Here is a 22,506-nt window from a genome sequence, read left to right on the forward strand (position 1 = left end):
AGAGTTGGAAGTGATGTGATGGCAGGCAATTTCATAATCTTGTATGCTGCTGAGAGGTTTATGATGAATAAGAGATTATTTTTGTTTCGTGACAGTTGATGGAAGCTAATGAAAAGCACAGCAACACTGACTGAAGACCTGGAATCAAAAGACACACGTGATTATTTTTAAGAGCAAAAATTTTTAAAAATACAAAGGTCTTATCAGCAGGTATGGCAAGATTTAAAGATTAAAGGACACATTTACCGAATATGTTGGCATGACTTTTCTCTATTTCTCAGTAAAGTATGGAATCATGATGGACAAATGAGCAACATAACCTTCGCATTAACGTCAGTTATTTGTCGTATTGGAGGTTTAATTGTAAGTGTTGTACATGTTTTGCAGAAACCTGATTTCTCAACAAAAAAAAAAAAAGAAAACACATGTTATCAACTGAAACATAACAGTAGCTTTACTCTCACCAAACAATTTGTTCTCCTCCACTTTAGTCTTTAATATGACTGCTTTGCCGTCAGACCGCTTGTCACCTTCCTGCACGGGATTTAAACACTGTTATCTCAGTCTGATCTCGGTCTGATATCTCAGACCGAGATCTACCGGTGTATCTACCAGCCGCCATAGTTAGTCCCCTTGTAGGTCTGCGTGAGTCAACGTGGCGAACATGTGATCCTGGAGACACCCTCTGTAGCAGGAACCTTTGAGTATTTTGCCAGGTGTTTCTATTTCTGTCCATCTGTGGACAGATTGTGTCAGTGCGATAGCTTTGCAGATGCATAAGATACAGTCATGACACTTTACAGGTGTGCAGTTTGAAATCAAAAGAAAGTCGAGTTAGAGGATGGACGATAGCACCCCCCCCCCCCACACACACACACACACCCCACCACTCAATTTGGCGTCACTGCTGGTGTGATCCCATCGCAAGATGTTCTCTAACCACCGTGACCCAAAAGATGGATGGGTAATCCCACTGAATTTAATGGTGCGTGTGCATGTAAGCTGCTGCTGATCGTATATGGTGAGGTCAGAGGTGGCACCCGATTTATTTTCCCGATGTCCTGAAGAGTTTTACGGTCCTATCAAAAAGAAAAAGGGCAGAAAAGAGTAAAAGGAGTCAAATCTAGAGTGAAGAAAATCTACTTATTCCAGCTGACAGCAGCACATGTTGGAATAAAGGCCGTCCAGAGGGATTCTCAGTATTCTTTTGTCACGAGTTAGACTGTGTTGGAGGAGAGGGGAGGAGATGGATCGGGGGGGGGGGGGGATAAAAGATAATGGGGAGGAGAAGAGAGTAACTCCAGAGAACATAAATAGTTGATGATGCCTTTGCCACTAGGAGAAACTCACAAGAGCGACTTGTAAAGTAAACTGTCCATAAACACACACCCACACTCACTGAATAGGCAATCACTGGGCGACAGTATGCAAACACATTCAGCGTTCCACACGCCGAGTCCAAACGGCTGTCTTGAACAAAGATCCACACACTCTCACACATCCTCCATCCCCCACCTCCTGTGATCAGACTGTGAATTCACTCCGCCATCATGGGAATATCAAGTGCTTTAAGTCAAGTTTTTTTTTTTTTTCTTTTTTCTTTATCATTAGGAAATCCAACCGCTGAGAGAAAAAATACATTGAATAGCACCACAGGTTCAACCCTGTAACATAAAAGCAATGCACGACAAAGTGGAGGCGAGATTAATCATCAGCGCTCGGGTGTTCAATTACGGAGTCTGCTAAACTGGCAGTGAAGCGCTGTAAAGTAGCATGTGATTTTCCATCACTTTGAGGTTTAATCTTTTGGTTGCTAATGAGGTATTTTTTTGGTTGAATTTGAAGTTCCATCCCGATGGAAAACATAAAAAAGATGAAGTTCTGAACGATCGGGGTGCAACACTGGTGCAAAATGCCACGGAGAGGAAAAATACCGCCTTTAAAGTTTCCATTTACACACATGCTGACAAATGTGATAAACACACACTGCGAGTGCTAATACTTCATGGGAGTTCATCATCACTTGAGCAAGAGGAAAAGCAATGAGGCTTTTTGGCAGATTTCCTGCTCACCCAGGGTTGACAAATTGCCAGGGCTCTCTGTCACAGCTCCACTTTGAGGCTCGCTAACTGCTTCATCTGCCGTGATTTAGATCTCCGGCATTAAAGTAACCCGTGGAATGCATATTCCTTGCACCTCAATTTGCATCTCACAACAAGGAGCAATTGTAGTCACTTTGAATGGTAATTTGTGTGAGACAAAGCTCAATGAATCAAAAACTATATCTTGTTGTTGTTGGGTGGAAACACCTCAGATACACATTTTCCTCAGACAGGCAATTTTGAAGGTGAGTACATGAAAACAATCTTCATAAAACACGCAGGTGTATAATTAAGGTGTTATCCAGTCAAAACAATCCCCTCCGGTCTGTCAAAGAGGCGGTTTGGTGTTAAGCACAAGAAAATATCTGTAATGTTTCTCCAAAATGACTTGGAAGGTTACAATAAACACAAACAAACCTTCTCTGTAAAGCACTGTAGCCATTGCAATTCAAATAGATTATAGAAGATTATAATTTTATATATAATTATGGTATAATACATAAAAAACAAAATACATATTCTAAGGGTGGTACCAAACAATAAACATGAGACTTTAAAGGGTTAACTGTAAATGAACTCTCTTTAAACTTTGCGTTCAGTTTTTTTTTTGGAGCTTTTTACTTAAATGGAACGTCGTGAAACAGCTTGTGCTTCCACTTTCATGTGCCACCTCTTTCTTTGTCACTGAAACAATGTGATTTCACAAAAACGCCTGCCAGCTGAAATTAAAATGTACTCCGCAAAAGCAAAGATGGAGAAAAAAAAACATCTGAGAGTGTTGTCGGTCTGTGTTGTTTCCCACAATAAGACAAGGTAATTTATTACACGAGGGAAGGCTTGTTCACCGCTGTCTTGTCAACGCTTCTTTTCATTTGCGATGTCATGTTTTTCTAATGGGTAGACAAATGACCTAAATAAACAGGATTAATGACGTAACTGAAGCTGGGCAGTTGACTAGCGGTGTCATGGCAACATTGTCTGTGGACTGGAGTCTGGTGTGGCAAATCAAAGGCTTATCATCCACACATTTTCAAATCTCTAATGCCAGAAAAATAATCCCTGATTTTGCCAAATGCAGAATGTTTTGATTAAACAAGCTGTAAAAGTAATGTTTCCAAACCACAACAGTGTAACGTAGTAAATACATGGTAGTACTGTAACTGTGTTGCCTACAAATTCATTTCAGTGTTTTGACTCAGAGAAACAATGATGAATAATTCCCTCCTGTTGCATTCCTTGGCACAATTCTACACAAACGTGAATGTGAAGGTTAACTTGCATTGTCAGATTTGTGGTTGTGAAGTGTTATCTATCCCTGCTGCTCTCTCTAAAAGTCAGCCAATGCCTTTTTCAAACTTCTTTTATGTCCAATGTTGTCTGTTTAAATGAGTTTAGCGAGTGAGAGATAATCAGTAGAGCGGCAGAGTGAACTGTGTTCTCCCAGAAGGCGGCTGACTCACCTGAGGGTGAAAATTGGCACTGAAGAAAGCGTGGACAGAGCCAGGAAAGTGGAGACTGTCTCTCTCTGCCGGATGGGCTTGGAGGGGGCCATCACCACAAAGTTATTGTCCAGCTTTAGCTCCGAGAGCGGCTGAAACAGCCTGACGCTCCCAATGCGCTGCATAGGTGTGTGGCCTGCGAAGTAGCCCATCGGCCTCTGCTGGTCCGGGTGAACGGAGCTGCCCTTTCTTGAATCCTCCGAGTTGCAGTCTCCGCTGTCCATGGTTTGTACCATGTAGTAGAGCTCCACAGGGGTGCCCTGGGCCTGCTCAGAGACCCTCTGCCTTCCCGGTCTCACAGTGGGCAGACTGAACCAGCTGGCGAGGGGCTCCAGCTCGGCAACGCATATCCCCAGCTCGCCTTTTAGCCTGCACGTTCCGCGCACTTCTTGAGTCTCGTGGAAGGCAAACATCCGGACGCAGGGCAGCTTGTGGATGGCGCTGTAGTCATCCCAGTCCCTCCCCGCAATGTAGAACAACACCTGAACCTTTGGCCAACTGGGGTGAATCCTCTCGCTGATAATATAGGTGTGGACCTTCCAGTTAAATGTGAAGAGAGGCGACGCTAACGCCGACGTGGCCACTGATGACGTCGTGAAGGGGGGGGGTGTTGAATGGCCCTGGGACGGTCTGCAGCAGCTCCAGAGGGACGGGCTGCTGGACAGACAGCGGCCCGTAGCTAGCGTTGACGAAGGGCATCTGCCGGGCCTGGTGGATGAAGAAGGACTCGGTGCGAGCCTGCAGACTGGAGTTCCTCATTAAGTCCTGGTTTGCTTCCTGTAGGAAGAACGCTGACTCGGCATTGAGGATCCGGTAGCTGACAGGCAGATAGATTGGCGTGGGGCCATACCTCTGCAGGCCCTCCAGGATCACCTTGCTATCCACCACTGAAACAAAGACACAAAAAAGGACTCAGTTTCAACAAGTGAGGTGAAAACACCTGGAGTAATCCACTTCTGGTCATGCATCATGGTACTTATGGCTGCATGATGAAGATTCATTGTCTAAGCCCTATCAACAAAACCTGAGCCGGGGCGTGAAATCAAAGAGCAGAATGAGGAAAAATTGGAGGAAATAACTCACGACCACATTTAACATAATATTTGCATGCATTGCCTGAAACCTGAGGCAATCATATCTACAGTCACTTCTTGCAGTGAATGTTAAATGGTTTGTTGGAGACATTTCCATATGATATCACCTTCATGAGCCGCTGCTCTTGTTTGAAAGAATTTGTTAGAGCCAATTCAAAACACTTGCGTCTTTCTGAGTCGCTTGCTTATCAGTCTTGTCCGCGTTCCCTCCAGCCTTCGATCCTTTTCATTGTGACAATCTGTTTTCATCTCTCCCTCAATTTGTACGTCTTTTGATTTTGTTATTTCCTCTTATGGCTTCATCGCCTGTCTCCTTCCTACGTCCCTTTCTCCTTCATTCAAATCGCCTTTTATGCTTCAACACTGTCAGATATGAAAAGTTTAGCATCAAATGCCAGGTCAGACCCAATGTCATGCTCCAAACATTAATTCTAATCAGGTTTTGAGTATATCACACTGGAAAAGTGATAGAATCACAGACAGTGAGTGCTGTTAATATGCACTTTAATTCTTCGAAGCAATGCACAGAGGAAAAGTAGGAGCTACTCCCTGCTGTAAAACATTAAAACTAATTGTGGCTGGTGGAGAGACAGCTTGAGGAAGATCCTGGAAAGCGATATTGCTTTGTGAAGTGTAATTGACAGTGGCATTTCAACACTGCAGTTTGATTGATATCCGCTGTGTGCACATAATGCATAAGTTCCTGTTAGTACAAAATGTTACTGCTGCAAAAAAAAACGGTATGCTAAGGCAATTAGTGCAAGGCATATGCTGTATGGAGTTGGAAAAATAGAACTTTTCTTTACTTATCATTTGATCAAATATTTCCTGATCTAATTTACAAAGTTCTGCCACATTTATCTGCTTGTATTAAGACACCATTAAATTGACATTGATCCGCTGAGAAATGTGGCCTATTTTGTTTAGTGAAAACAAAAAGGCAAATCAGAGGTCCAAACTACAATGTCTAACTTCCCATCGATTGAACCCACAGCCACATGCTGGGTAGTTAAAGACGACCCGGTGTGTCCATCCAACCTCACATATATGGCCCTCAAACCTGCTTCCATCCCGCCCTCCGTCCTGCAAAATCTCCCCCTTCCCCAGTTACTCTTCACCATCAAGTTCCAGATATTTGGACTGATGGAGTAGCCCATGAGAGCCCATTGATTTTCTGTCCCGAAGTCTCTGTGCTGTAGTAGATGTGGCGTGGCAGTGATTTGTGATGATCCATGGCAACACAGGAATGACCGGCTGTGGCCAGATGGACGGAACCGGCATCAGACAGCAGGAGCAGCACTTCAAAAAGGAACAAGCCTGCTCTCAAAAACCTGTTTTAACTCGATGCTTAGGATACAAATTTAAAATCTGGTCTTTAAATAACATTAAATCTGAACTTCAACATGCAGACTGGAGGAGATATATATATATATATATATACATATATATATATATATATATATATATATATATATATATATATATATATATATATATATATATATATATATGTATATATATACCATGATGCAAATGACCTCATGTATTCATCTAATAATCATCTCCAATAAGGAGAGAGTAGTGAAAAAGGATATCGTGTCTGGTTCTGTGCCATGCACCAGGCTATTTACAGTAATAGGGCAGGCTGTATGGCGAGCTCCTGGTGCTAAAATGCCATTTTCATTATTTACCTGTTATCATAAGGCGCTGTGTCTGTAACCGTAACCCAGCCTCACGGGGTGCCTAATGAATCGATCGGTGAGCTAATATCTGATCCTTCTTCATCCGTTGTGACTCTCATGTCCAGGCATAAGCAGCCGGCTCTATTTTGCTACACAAGTCCATTAGATGCTCAAATAAACCCGTCCCTACGGCAGCAGGGGAAATTGTGTTGCCGAATTGGAAAAAGAACAGCCACACAGCTGAACCTAATTACAGAGCTCTATTCTAAATAATAGTAATAGTAAAAAGTCTGACGCGGATATGGGTAATAATAAGAATGAATCATAAATATAAATCTGTCCCACTATTCTGTAAACAGTTGCTTTTTTTTGTATGTTTTTTTTTTGTGTTTTTCCAACCTTCTCTACTCCGACTCCAGAGTTAACCTGTATTTTTATACACCACTGCCTCCCTGATGGGGAGGAATACAGAAAGATGTAAAGACATCCACTGAGGCAGTTCACAGTGAGTGTCTACTGCTGGTACACACTTTTGACTGAGAGAATGATGTTTATACTTGAAAATGACAAGATAGAGAGCAATGTCAAGAGGGGAGCAGTGGCTTAGTCGGTGCTGGATCATGCTTACAGCACAGTGAGAGGATTTTCCCGTCTTCCTCTTTCTCTGGGAGACGTGACACACTGTCCTAGTTCCCACTTACAGATGACACTGTAATACTATAACTACTTATAATACTCATTACAGCTGACATTTTTTTTTTTTTGTAATTTGCAACTTCAGATTTAGAATATGTCCATTTCCTTGACACCAATAGGATGCCTTGAATAGAGAGGCAAAGCCGGTGTGATTTGCAGCTCTGAGTCGCCCTTGGATTTCATGTCTGCAGCTACTGTACTTGTAAATCATGTCTGCGGGACTGTTTCTGCAAATGAAAAAGGGGATGATTTGTGCTGATAACTTAACCCCTGTGGTAAATCCTGGCTGTAAACTCTTGTGCATCAGGATTTCTTGGGCACTGCCAACCCCTCAGGACGCGGGCCGAGGAGTCTGAGCGCATACCAGACATGCGGCTGAACCGGACTGGCCTCCTCATCACACGGATGCGTCAGGATTTAATGTCTTGATGTTCTATTCATGCAGTGTGAGCCAGGGGGCCCGCAGGAGCATGGGACTCCAAATTAAAATGCATTTTAAGTATTTTCCATGGAATTCCTACAATATGCAGCAACCAACTTCTAAACTAAGCTCTCAAAATGGTATTAAGGCATTCACGTCCCCAAGACGGCCATGTGTGGCTTAGATTCAAAGCGCTTCTTGTAATCACCTGTTCTTGTCCCTGGCGACCAAAGTAAAACTTCACCCAAGAAATATAATCCCTTCATCTTGCCTCCCTCCTCCTCTTCTCATCCTATCTTTATCCTCCACCACGTGTGAATATTGCAACCAGTCCCTGATCAAACATATTAAGTTGGCCTGACTTCAGTAATACATTCATCAAACAGATTTCCTTATATGAAATCTGTAGGGGGGGGGGGGGGGGGGGGGGGGAGGTGTCCGAGGTAAGTGATGAGAAAACGAACAGCGACGGGGGGGTGGAGTTGGGTGGCGGTGGTGACGGTGGATTGACTTTTTGTAAGTGTTCATAAAAAGTCAAAAGACGTTCGGTTTAAAATGAAATGAGAAATGTTTTCTTGTCGAGCCATCAGGAACACAGCATTGCACTCGCCTGCTTAAGAAACACCTGTAAGAGTTCACTGCTTTCCAGCCAGCTGATGCAACTCTTACCGTTTCATTTCTCACTGCAAAAAAACACAACAACAACCACAAGTGGTCACTGACAAGGCTGGCATGGGGAATCTGAATCTGGTCCATTTGTCTGTGCATTTTTTATTGTATTTTTACAGTTCTGTTTCGGTCCGTGACGGTCTCAAAGGAAAAGGTCTGGCAGTGTTCCTCAGAAATCCTGACCCAAAAATATGAATTCATCCTGCTAACAATCAAAAACTTGCTATATGTTATTCCACTGAGTTCAACAACACATCACACACTTTTGCAATGGGTGATATTTTCCTTCCTTATCACGAACATTGGCCCTGCTTTTTCAGCCCACGTAAATTCCCAAATTAGATTAATCCACGGCTGAAATTAGTCCCCAACAAATGTACTATTTATGTTTGAGTAACAGCTGCCACACACCAACTCCCCAACCTGCTATGATGTTCACATTTGTAGCTTTGAGTGAAACGTCTCAAGTACATTTGTGTTTGAAGAACACAGTGTGGGCTCGGCAGTGAGAGTAGGGTTTTTACTTTTCGTTGGATTTGTTGACAGTAACTCTTTAAATCAAGATGCCTGGAAACTTTCATTCATCATTTTACACAGTTTGATTGTGACTGTACAAAGTTCTTTCTTTCATGCTTATGAGTCCCTCAGTGTCTTTCACCAGAACTGTCCAATGTGAGTCATGGTTTCAACATCTTTTCAACATCTTACAAAGAGAACGCAGACGGACCTAAAGCACCAAATTCACAGTTATTGTAAAATATCAAATAGAGGCTCAGAAAATCACCTCAAGACACGTGTTAAACCAACCATAACATGCCATTTCCATGCTGTTTGATGCTGTTATCTGTTCCTCTCTAATCCATTTTTTGTATCAGGAAGTGCCAACACTTTTTTTTTTTTTCTTTACCGATTGTGTGTTTTAAAGAGGGAGGCGCATCTTTTGTCGTCTTCTAATACTGACATTTCTAAAGCGTTTCTTTGTGAAGCCCCCAGATTTCCATAAGTCCACCAGGTAAAACATTAAGACGTGATCTTTATGTGGCATTTTCTTTTGTTAAACATTTGCTCTATTTGGACGCTTGCTTTGTAGAGGGACTGCTGAGGGGACATTGAAGTCACCATCAATGGACCTACTGTCGGTCAGTTTGAGACATAACTTCTTTATTTTCAGCCACAGAACAATGGAATGTAAAGGGTATTTGGGGCACTTTGGAGGACTGGGTATAAATGTCAACTGCCGCTCCGATGGAGAAAATGCCATTGGCAAAGTCAAGAAGTTTAAAACCCTTATCAGAGACGGTTTCTGATCTAGTCTTGTGTGCGCACAAAGGGGAGAGGATGCTGAATGTCTCCAAAACCTCCGAGCAGCACGGCAATTAGCTAAGCTATTGAAAACCCTCAAAACTATTTTAATTGCTGCACTGACTGAGAACGGGTTTTAACACATTTAATCAAACATTATTGTATAATAATACTCTCTTACTCAAAAACCAGAAAAAAAAGGTCATTCATTTACATCCTTTCTGTACAAGAATTGATATGAACCAAGAAGAAGAATATCCATTCTGCAAAAATATTCATTAGGCTCATCCATTTACGATCTTAAAAGCACACTCTGGGCCCTCTTAAATTCAGTGCAGGCTACTAGATATAAAACCGTCTTCAGTGGCTGACAATATAATCCTCTGGTTAGTGAAATGTCCCGGGTGATAGCTCAACACAAACAAAGCACACAGCAACACTAATCCTTCTAAGTGCCCATCACATGCACCCTGACACTGCAGGAGAACCAGGGCAGAGCAGAGAGCCCACTCCCAGCTGGAGGTTAATCTGATCACATAAAAGCAAAGCACACCTCATCTTTCATCACTAGGCAACACATTTATGCAGCAATCGATTGGTGGAATCATATTTTCCCCTTTCAGAGAAATGAGGGAAAATGAAGTATTGTGACCCAACCGAGATGGATGGGGCAGGGCTTCATACCTTTCAGATATCGGCAATAAGCCTCGGCCTCGTGTTTCTTCACAGCTTGAGTTGTTTTCATCTCTGACAAATCGTATAGCTTCTTTCCTTCCAAGAATGGCCTTTGGGTCATTTCCGTCAATAAATTCACACGCAGACTGCACAAAAGTAATTTACAGTATGCTTGTCATCTCTCTTTCTCCCAAGCACCTGCCTCTCATCTCACCTTCCAAGCACACATTCGCATCAATACAGTTATATTAGCCACATGCTGCATTCCTTTGGGACCGTTGGTCTGCATGGGGAGAGTGGAAGGCTTAAAATCTGATCAGCACTGTTAAGCATCGCTTAACAATCAAGACGGATTCATCACAAAGGCTTAGTTATTCATTTGCATGTTAGAAATAGATGTTTTAACATATTCTGAGACTGTGTGTTCATTAGGAATAATGTTAATACTTCTAAGACATATTAATGCCTTTGTTATAAACCCTTTTTTATTGGAATATAGTAAATTAACATTTAGTCTGTAATCTAATTTAGTAAAATAAATGAAGTAGCCTGAAGAGAATTAAAAGGATGTTAGAAGACACAGTTTGTCACTCTTTGATCAGGTTGACTACCATCAATGGGTCGACAGTAGGTGACTGTTTCTAACTCATAGACCCCAAATTTGGAAAACTGTACATTTGTGCGTGCTCTTTCAGAAAACTACGTCTATCATCAGGGACGGCAAAAGCATCCTCCTCTTCTCTGCCGAAAAAGAGGTGCAGAGAGTAATTACATATTACATGGTCCAAACAATGCTGAAAATGAAATGTTTGTAAGCTGTCATTTCTTAAACAGCCAATGTGATGCACCACAAGCCACCTCAATTAGATCCAAAAGGTAACTGCTGCTAAGAATGACATTTAAAATCCATCCTCCGTCTCTGCTCGCTTGGAAATAATGTATTTCAACGTTACGGGAATCTTAAAGAAACACAAATGGAAATGAAAAAGATAAACCTCCCGTTTGGGCATTAGTTATGCCTAGCTGGGGAAAACGTCCTGCGGCTTCCAAACATTTCTTTGTCTGCATAAAGAACATTTTTCCCACTCATTCTGCGAGGCATCACATCTCCCTGGTGGGGTTACTGAGCAACGGCAATGAACAGCACTTCGCCAGTTGTGCAGAGAGGAAAACAACCTCCAAGCTTTCTGCCTTGAAGACACATTAGGGACATGAATGTGCTTTTTTTTTTTTTTTTTATGACACTACAATTCTGCCCGTTGCCTGTGGGCCCAGTGTTGTGCGCTGTACGGTGTCAGGAAGGGAGGAGGTGAATGGCGAAGCGGGGAGTCGCTGAGGAGCCGGTGGTTGTTTAGATGAGATGAACTAGGGGACGAGAGCTCTTGAAGGAACGGGGCCAAATGTGCTGAGCGGAGCAGAGCAGCAGTTAGCCTTCTTACGAGGGCACCCACAGGGGTAATCGAAGGCTTCGGCTTAAACGTGTGGGCTCTGCTCTTGTCATTTAAGACCACAGATTGGCCCTGTGAGTGAATGAACATGACCAGCTGCTCTCCCTCAGTGATAGACCCCCGCGCTCTGAAAACGAGTCAAACCAAAGTAGTGACAGTGACAGATGATGCAGTGGTGCACATAGACGGAGGGAGACCTGCGTCGTAAATAACAAAGGCTCTCGGCACATGGTAATCACATCCAAGTGAATCCATTCCAGGTATACTGTGTATTATACACCCAGGATGTTTTGTTTTTTTTGTGTGCAAATATATGAAATCAGATGCGGTTAAGTGGGTAAGAATAATGTAGTGAGTGGGCAAAACGGAGCAGGGTGAGTAATGTTCTGGCATTTCCAGCAAGGTTACATTGTGAGAAAGTCAATGGGCCTTGGACACCAGGCGCTGCAGCTGCTCCAAGAACTCAAATAATGCAAACCACCTTATTAATTATGTTCAGAAGAAGGGATGGGCAGGAAGAGTGTAATCACTTATTGTCTTTAAATACAAATGCACGAATGGACGCAGTCTCTCATTATCACGTTTTTTCATTTAGAAAACAAAATCATTCATTTCAATTATCGTCAGTTCGATTACTAAATGTGCTTCAGCTGCTGTGGTTTATAGCACTTGTGTTAAGCATTAGGCTAAAGATTCATTCAGAAGACTGAGAATACCAAGGATGCACAGGTGTTTAATGTCTTCATATATTGCTAAGAATTATTATTTTTTGAACCTTTTAAAAGTGCATTGGTCATCGGTTGGTTGTGGATAAATGATTTCCCAAACATTATAATATTCGATATAATAGATATAATATTCCTCACTAGAAGATGCTACTTTGAGAGTGAAAAACAATGTGAGAAAGATGATAGCCAGACACTCGACAGCTGTCTCTTCCAAAAAAGCACCGAGGCCCAAGTTTATCTATCCTATAGACAGGTAGAATAGTGGAGAATGACAGTCCCTTATTGCGTCTTCTTCTATAAAATAGGATTTTTTTTTCTTCTTATCCTCATATCACACTGACAGAAGGACAACTCTGTCGGGCCCTCCATAATAACAGGTTGCAGAAATTGTAAGTAAAAAGAGCCGTCAAGGTAAGCGACTGCGTCTTCAGTCGGAGGCACGTTCTTGAGTTTAAATTTCCTCCAGTGAGGATGAGAGTATCAATTGGTTGTGAGAGGCTGAAAAAAAAGAAATCTCCGGCTCTACATGCTGGAGAACAGTAATGTAAAAGAACGACATATACTTCACAACACGGTTATGGTAAAAGTAGTCTAGGATGGTAGCGATGCGGTCTGAAGATGGCGGTAATTGCACATCGCTTCTGAAATTTTACAGCTGAAGGATCTGTATTTGCTGCCTGGTGGAGAGGGGGGGGGGGGGGTTTAAACATGGAGTTTGTGTACCACAGTATAATGAATGTTCTGCGTGTTAAAGCATGTGTGTTGAGGTTTAAGTGGTTGCTTCTTCCAAATCCAATGATCAGTCCACACAATGCAAACCTGCGACGCAAAGAAGGCTTACAGGAGAGAGGAGATACGGACGCGAGCTGTGCTGTGTGATTTGTGGTCTTTGCGTGCGTGAATGTTTGCCACAATGCGCATGCTTGTGCTGTGAATGCATATGATATATGTGGGATCTGTGCCGCTTTGTTCTGTATTCGTGTGTGTCTAAGTGTGGGTGAGCGAGTGTAAGCACGAACACTTGGAACTCCTTGGAGATGACCGTCGCGTAGCCCTGGGCAAATCTCCATCGATGGGAATTCAGATTTTTTTTGAAGCAGCATGCACCCCACTGGTCAAACCACAGATGATCAAATGTCAAGCCTCAGAAGTTCTAACTGTGGTATCTGCAAGCACGGCCCAAATGCGTGTTTTGAGCGCAGAGGTGTGCATGTAGCGAGATGCCCCTGGCGCAGACACGGCGGACCGTAGATCGGTGGCACCGCGCTCTCCTCTGACAGCAGTGAGGCGGTAAACAGCACGGAAGAGAGGAGCCTGGTCTCCGTGGCCCTGAGGAAGTCCACGGCACGCTCCAGCAGGAGCAGAGGGAGAGAACAGACAGTCATTCCGCTGCTGCTCAGAAACTCTGAAATGAGATGAACTCAAGAGGTCTCTCCCTGCAGCAAAGCAACGCTCACGGCATGCATTTCTTTATCCATATCCTCCCCCATAAGCGCCACAGAGAAATTTTTTTTTTGTCTTTGAGTGAGCTTAGTGGTTGGGGGAATAAGCGGGGGAATGGAAATAAAGATGCCAAGAGAAAAGGCTGTCTATCATTTTCACTCAATGCTCAGACCTAGTTTTATTTGTCAGTCTCATCCTTCTCTTGCCAGATTTTTGTGACTAACAGAAGCCGTGAAAGGTTTAGTCAGATAATTACGCCGCGATCGCCTTGGGTTTTTGCTGAGGAAAAGCTTCGCCGAGAGTTTCTTCATATTTTTACAGCTGGTCATAAAATAAGACGCCGCGCATGATAGAATGTCTTTACATCGCGGTGGAAAGCTTTGGTACATAACTCGTGGTGGAAATATTTGAATACAAAGGCTCAAGGTTACCCATCATAGACAAGTGGAGTAAATCTGGAATAAATCTAATCTAATCTAAATACATCCCTACGTAAGAGATTGACAATCTGTTATTTCATCTTCTTCTAGATGGTACAACTATGAGAGAGTTATCGCTTTCTTTCTTTCTCCTTGTCCCTATTTCACACGAGCAAAAGGACATCTCTATGCACCCTCCATAATAACAGGTTGTGGAAATCATACAGTGGGAGAGAAGAGGCTGTTGAGGTTGGAGAATCTTCAGGTAGAGTGATGCTCTTGAGTTGAATTTAATTTTCCTTTTGAACAAGGATGAGATGTCTGATGGCATAGCGAGGCTGACAAAAGTAAATGACCTAGTAGGAAAAGAACAGGGTTGTACAAATATGGAGCACCCTGTAGTTCAGCAGCGGTGTACATGAGTGTGGGTTTTTGTTCTCAATCTATGCCTTTAAAAAAAAAAAAAAAAAGTCCTTTGTGTTAAAGACTCGAAACTCTCCTTCATGCCTGTAAATGACAAAGGTAGTTTAAATTCCTAGCACTTGAAACATTTAAACTATAACCTCAATGTAAGACTCCTTGCTGAGTCAAAAAAAAAAAGCCTTTAAAACTTTTCCAAGACAGCTGAGAGCCCGCTGCCAGCTGCCATTCTGAAATAAGTCTCATCACAATGCATTGCATCAGCAGGGTAACCTTTTAACACCATCCACTCCGGGTTTTTTCCAATGATGGCTGTCTACTATAAGTGAGTGTGTGAGTGGGCAACAGCACACTACAGTAGCCTATGTCTAGCCCAAGTTCACTGCAAAACATTGACAGAAATACATCGTTTCATGATTTCAAAGCCAAATTGATTTAATTGTGTAATTTCTTTAGATTAGCTTGGATGGGGAACATTGAAGCGAGGGAACAGGATCACGCATCGCAGGGTATTAAAGCACTAAACTGCAGCAGATCTTTCACAGCCACTGCAGCTTTGAGCGCCAGATATAACACATCTGTATGTTTTCATGTTTTTTTCAAGTATTTGGAGTTTAAAAGTATCAACTGGGAGAGTTGCTTTTCCTCTGAAAAGAGGTGATGCAGATGTTATAGAGGTTGTTTGAATCTGAAAGTGGCGCATGTGTGTTGAACATGTAAGATATACTAAAACTAAAATAGAAACTAGGAATGTCTTTCTGGAAGCTCTTTTTGCTTATTACTCACAGCACATCACAATGGAAATTGAGGGAACTCGTTTAGTTCTTTCAATATCAAGTAAAGTATGAAATCACTTTGACGAAATGCTGAACTGCAGGCTAAATGAATACACGACGTGACCAGAACCAAGCGATGGGATGTGGTTAAGTGGCACTGCATATATCCCCGCAGATTACAACATTGACCAAAATTCAGCCTTAATGATCTGCCCCATTCATGCAATTACTAGCTATTTTTGGGAAGCTTTTTCAATGACATTTTACTTTAGCAAAGGAATTATTCAATTTGTACCACCTGCACCCTTATGAAAGACAACCTCCAATGTTTAACTGTTTATCAGTTCATATTGCTGGATGTGTGCTAAGCATTTATAACTTAGGTTTCTTTTCATGTATATTTAGGACTGAGTCAAAAACACATATATAGCCAACTATTGAACTATAACACAATGACAGACCGTGACATCAACAACAACTACCCTGTGAAAGTCATATGGACAAAATCCAATTTGAAAGTGAAAGCAGAAGTACAACAAATGGTCGCTGGTTGGTTCCCCACTTTGAGCCAGACTGAAATGTTTCAACAACTGTCGGATGGATTGTCAGTCAATTTTGTGTCGACATTCAAGGTCCTCAGAAGATGAATCCTATTGACTTTGATGATCGCCTGACTTTTCGTCTAGCTCCACCAGCAGGTCAAAGTTTCCATTTAGCCAAAGAACAATTTCTACATCTACTGAATGGATTTCCACAAACATTTATGGTTGCCAGGTGAAGATGACGATGGATCCCCCTGACTTTTTGTTTTGAGTTAATTAAATGTCTCAACAGATATTAGATGGGTCGCCATGACATTTGGTACAGACATCCCCTGTAGCCCTCAGGGTGAACTGTAATACCTTTTCATTCTGCACCAATGCTTCCATTGTCCATTGTGGTTAATTCATTTGGGGTATGATTCAAACCTTAAATGGTGAACATGGGAAACATTATACTTGCTAAACATGAGAATGTTAACATTGTCATTGTGAACTAGTTATCATGCATATTTATGCGTTTAGCTCAAAGCATCGCTGCGTCTACAAGTACAGCCTCATAGAACCACTAACATATATATATATATATATATATATATATATATATATATATATATATATATATATATATACATAGATATATATATATATATATATACATATATATATATATACATAGATATATATATATATATATATATATATATATATATACATACATAGATATATATATATATATATATATACATATATATATATATATATATGTATATATATAACACATATATATATATATATATATATATATATATATATATATATATATATATGTATATATATAACACATAGATATATATATAGTTTCATTTAAAAGACATATGTTTTGTAGTGAGCTTGCTTGATTGATAAACCTTGCTAGTATGTAACCTCCAATTTGCTGACTAATCTGGATAGTGGGTGACATGGAAGTTTTTGTTTCTGCTTTTCATCTATTTTGAGCCCTGCCGTCATAAATTCACTTCATTTCTGCTTGAGCTTTCGGTTCTCTGTAGTAAGAACAGCACCACACCACTACAATGGCCCGTGGATCACCAAATAACTCTCTTGAATTTCTCTATTGCCGTGTGCACGAGCCCATTTGTGCTTAACATGCATTGGTATTCATATCACATGTCAGGGTGTCCAGAAAGCAGAGCAGGCTCTCAGAGAATAGCACTCAGTTGATGAGAGCAGATCAATATCTAAACCACCTATTAACATCCCTGACCAAACGGGGAACTCAAAATGATTCCCCATTCAAAGTTAATGACCTTTCCTAAATACCAGCACAAGAGAACTCGCTTGTTTATGTTAGCTCGCATCGATCTGACACGAATGTGTGCCCTGAACAAATTCATTGTATTCACACAGGCCCTGTTAAAACAAAGACTCTCTCCTACTTTGATCACGGCTCCCAAGACGAAATATAAACCAGAGGTGATGGCCAGCCAGGCAAGACAGGAGGTCCAGCGAGGAAATAAACAAAGCCAGTATTATTTTTTCACCGGTAACTGCAGGTTGATTTACGAGCAATGTCTTTATTTAAGGCTCACATTCAGTGGCTAGTTGTGTTTTAACAACCCAGTCGAGAGGTTCATGAGCGCCATTTTGGGCATCATGCCTCGCAACTCTTGGCAGCTTGGCATAGCTCCCCTGGCCACCAGTGAGCTCTTGTTGTTTTTATATTCTCACTTCAGCAGCAAGAGCCATCAAAGATAAAAGCACAGTTGCTCTTTGTCACACAGAGACAACAGTCATGCAATTTTAACCGCTAGAAGTACAGATCTGGCTTCGGAGACAAAAATAGTCCCCGAGCAGAAGTCAAATTTAGCGACAGATTCAAGCAAATAAAATGCAGAAGTCAGGCTAGTTATGGCATCTCTTAATGAGACGTGATAAAATACAATGCATTAACAATTTGAATGACCGTGTATAAATGATGTATGCTTTAACCACTAAGAGGATTCTGGTCAGGACTAAGTCAAAAATAATAAACTGACTGCATAAATGAATTTTAAAAAGCAGGAACAACACAAACTCATTGAGCTGTCAGTATAATGCTTCTGATGGATTAGCTTACAATGTGGATCAATTTGTGAAATAGGGCTGTGACCAAGAATGATTTTCATTTTCAATGAATCTCATTAAGTCATTTATTCAGTCATTTATTTATTTCAATTTGATGATTTATCATTCACTACATTGTCGACATATATTAAGTCTATAGAATACTGGAAAATGTTTTCAACCGGCTTGTAACCCAAGTAACCCAAAGACCCATAAAACAATGAAAAAAACAGCTAATCCTCACACGTTTGAGACACTAAAACCCAACAATTGTTTGGCATTTCTGCTTGACAAATGACTGAAATCAATTTGATGACAAAATTGAATTGAATTTGTCCTCAAGCAGATGAAAAGCAGAGATTAAAACAAGGAGGAACAAATAGATGAACAACGCAAGACACTTTTTACACAGATACTTTGACAAAACTGGCGGCGGCTTTAAACCGCTGCACACCTTGCGTACTACCCATCCATCACAGCGCATTATGGTCCGCCAATGTCGGCAGAACTCTGGCTCGAAATCCCCACAAGGACGGTGTTCATTGCTGGGCAATCTCTCCGGGGCACTCATTCTCAGCTCTGCATCGCCGTGAACTCATTCCTCTGCCACACAGGATGTTTCACGCTCCTCATTCAGTCAGAGATGAGATGGCTTCAAAGGTCACACCGCTTTCCGTATGGGCTCTTCTGCTCTGCTCAGGAACGTGTGTGTGTGTGTGTGTGTGTGTGTGTGTGTGTGTGAATATACACGTGTTAGCGCATGTACCAGTTGTGTAGCCTTTGTATAAATGCGAGGGTAGAATGGGTACCTCAGAAAATAACAAGGAACGGACTCTATAACATTTTGCGTGTGTGTTCCAGATCCGTGCTCAGCCGCCTGTAGAGATCAGTGGGGCGTGGAGAAGAGGGCCGGTTCCTACCAGTACACACTGCTGCTGAGCTGACGGTACACACTGTTCAGTTGCTTGGATGTGAAAAAGAATATTCGGCAGCTCAAGGGTGGTCTTGGAATTCTTGGAATTACACAAACGCAAACGCACACACACACACACACACACACACACACACACACACACACACACACACACACACAGTCCCAGTGGTTATAGTGTCTCTCTTGATCTCACTGGTGGGATAAAAATCAACAGTGGACATCTCTAGGGTTTCACTTTCAACTGACGATGACTCAAGTGACATCACTTGAGGCAATTTATCAGATGTCACGCAGCTCCCTCTCTATTCTATCTAGAATAGTAACAGAGTTGACCTTATGTCAAAGATATCTGTGAAAGGAGCACGCTGAACAGCTAGCCCCGGCCCGCCCTGTCTTGTAACACCACTTGGACCTCGAGAGACAACAGCAAGTCACTGCAGCGTCCAGTCTGCCCTCAGTCTTGCCTGAGAGGACGAAGCAGTAGAGCCGCCTGAGGGCAGGTGAAGGCACAGGGTCCACGTACTTTGTTTATTGGATTAAATCCAACGTTTCAGAAACGAGAAAAAGACTTTGTGTTTTCGTTTAGTTCGTTTAGTGGCTTTTTTTCCTTTTGTAACTGATGACTGTAAATTGAGATTGTAAGGACCCAGCAGTGAAGGTGAAATGCTGACCCCTATTTGCAGGCGGACAGGCATTGCACACCTTCAACCTATTTTTTTTTTTTTTCACACATACGCCTTAAGACCTGTAAACAGACTTTGATGTGTAAAATCGAAAGTTCCCCTTTCAGTAACATGCATTGATTTCTCTTCTTGTCTATGATTTCTGTGACTAGTTACCCGTGGCTTTCGATTCCAAAAAATCCCCAGAGTTAAAGTGGATGAAATGTCACAACAGATTTAATGAACCGATTATCTAAACTGTGCATTTAGTCAACTGACTAACTGATGAATCACACATAGTAATAAGAAATAGTTGTATAGAACATGTTATATTTGAGATGACAGTCTCACAGCTTTTATTCCCCCTCAGATAAATATTTAAAGTCAAAGCGCCACAGGGAGAGCCTTCACTTCCTCATGAAGAGCAAAGGCTTGATGAAGATATAACAGGTGATCAGATTAAGCCCATTCAAGTCTTCATTGTGATTGATTAAGGCAGTACACCAGCAGCTAAAAGCGAGTGAGTCACACACACACACACACACACACACACACACACACACACACACACACACACACACACACACACACTTTTATCTGCCGTTCAGTTGGCCCATTGTATTGACAGAGCTAATATATACGAATTGACTTCTGACTAATGAATAATACGCCAACGCCAGTACGGCTGTTTTGTCTTAAAATGTATGAAACGTGGCAGACAGACTCAGATAGGTATGGCGCTTACAGCTGGGCATGGTGGTGAGCAGCATTACTCTTTTAAAGCTAATGTATAAATCTTTACACCCTGCCGGTTTTACAGCTGACACATAATTAAATCCATTTCAATTCATTTCATTGAACGCGTTATTGTTTTACTCATCTTGAATCATTTTGGGAGTTCATGCCGAGTAAATATGAGCAAAATAACTTTTTCTTATATTCTGCCTTCCGTTCCTCCCTCCCAATGAGTATAATTCATCTATCTTTTTTAAACCTTGCCTCATCCACCTGTCTCTCCTCCTCCTCCCCTCTTCATCTTCTTCTCTTCGTCTTCCCTCTCTAACTCAGCCTGCAGCGAAACCTTGGAGGAACAGGAACTCGACTCCTCCGGGGCCCTGTCAGCGCCGCATCACTTTGCAACCGTCAACCCCTTTACATTACAGCCTGACACCCTGTCAGTCACACACGTATACAAACGCACACGTGCGCTCGTGCATGTACGTACATGTGCTGTGTGTTCAGTGGCCACGCGTGCACAGAGTGCACGGGAAACAAAAAGTCCACGAGCGTTTTCATGGGAACACTTTTGTATAAATACGACTGCAAAGAGAGACAGACAGAGGCAAACAGACACTCATGCACACACAGACACTGAGGAACAGTGGATCCGTCCCCAAACACACACACACACACACACACACAACGCTGACTTTGTACGGTAAGCTGAGAGGAAGTGTGCAGCGGCTGTCACAGCTACTGTCACGGTCAGCTGCGCTCTGCTCACTACACCCAATCTACAACAGTCAATATTTACAGCCCGCCAGAGGAGATGCTCCCCGCCGCCAAAACCAACCATTTTACTGCACCTGCTGCCTGGATAATTAGACACATTTGTCTTTCATTTAGCCATGCTTGAAGTGTGGGAACGGCATCACAGGCATGCAAGCAGCATCCTTCATTTTCGGGTTTCACTCAGGGCCCGTGCCAAAAAAAGAATAAAACTGTTTTGCTTTTGTTCTTTTGTTTGTTTGCCATTTCTTCATCTGAAGATGTTAAGGAAAGTTGGTACATGGGTTGTCAAGCTGTTGTTTGCCCGTCTTAATGCTACAATTAAGCTTTCAAATGATCCTTCCCGCAATGCCCCGGTTTGTTCATTGTTTGTGTTCTGACAAATGGACAGCACATTGTGGAAGTTCTTCAGCGGTCTACTTTCAAGTCTTGAATGTCAGATTCCATCTTAACATCAATTGTATTAATTATTTGACAAAACGAAAAACGTGTCAAGTTGTTTTCACTTTGATGATTTACCTTTGACAAGATTGTTGTAACTCTATTGATGGATAGGCATTGATTATAGGCAGACACACTCCCCAACAGGCGGACAAACATAGTTGGTAATGCTAACATGTTTGCATTAAATGGCCTATTCACACAACACAGAGCAGCATTGACACTGATTTAATGAATCTAAGACCCATATTTCACTTTGTTTCAACTCCGTTTTGGTCTCCACCAATTCCTAGAGAAATATCTGTCTCTTTAGCTGATGAAGACCTGACTTCTTCACCGGCTGGTTGGTGACATTGTTTGCGGTTTGGTGCTGGGCAGGTACAGACGCTTGTCAGATCTGTAAGGTTGATATCAGTGGTGAAACCACACATTAAACGTTCAGCTTGTAAAAATGATTTTGAGGGTTATTAACTGAAATTCACACATGCCATGGAGAAGAGGAAATCAATCTACAAACTTGTGGAAAACTGTCTGTAGTACTTCAATGAACTACTGCATGCTGAATCCCTGGTATGATGCTTTTACAGTCACAATGAATATCCACACTTCACACTATCCATATCAAAGTGTGCTTGAGAAACACTCTAAAACCCAAATTGCCTCCACTGTGACTAAAAGAATGTGAGACACTCTGGGCAAAAGCATCTGCCAAATGAATGTAGCGTAATGTCAACTGACATTATTGCAGATTTTACATTGATGAAGAATTTTGTGTGACACATAATTTGCCTTTATTTGCAAACTGCACAACGTTACTGTGTGTGGGGCAGATAGATCAACGTTGCCATTTCCGTGTTCTTTTCAATATATTTGTAACTTATCACAAGACTTATGAGTGTTGGTGTTACAAATCGTCCGCTTGAGTGAACGTTGCTGCTGTT

General features: G+C 41.9%; 1 protein-coding gene across 1 annotated transcript in view; it reads right to left on the bottom strand.

The window, feature by feature from the left end:
• The window catches only part of LOC137868879 (transmembrane protein 132C-like), a 122,761-nt gene that overhangs the window by 78,278 nt on the left and 21,977 nt on the right, over window positions 1-22,506 (bottom strand). The window contains 2 exon segments of the mRNA XM_068705884.1: window positions 3,563-4,206; window positions 4,208-4,488. Of these exon segments, the coding sequence (XP_068561985.1) occupies window positions 3,563-4,206; window positions 4,208-4,488 (925 nt within the window).

The sequence above is a fragment of the Cebidichthys violaceus genome, unplaced genomic scaffold (assembly GCF_023349555.1).
Source record: "Cebidichthys violaceus isolate CVI_PGR_0920_01 unplaced genomic scaffold, fCebVio1.0.p SCAF_12, whole genome shotgun sequence".
NCBI classification, from domain to species: Eukaryota; Metazoa; Chordata; class Actinopteri; order Perciformes; family Stichaeidae; genus Cebidichthys; species Cebidichthys violaceus.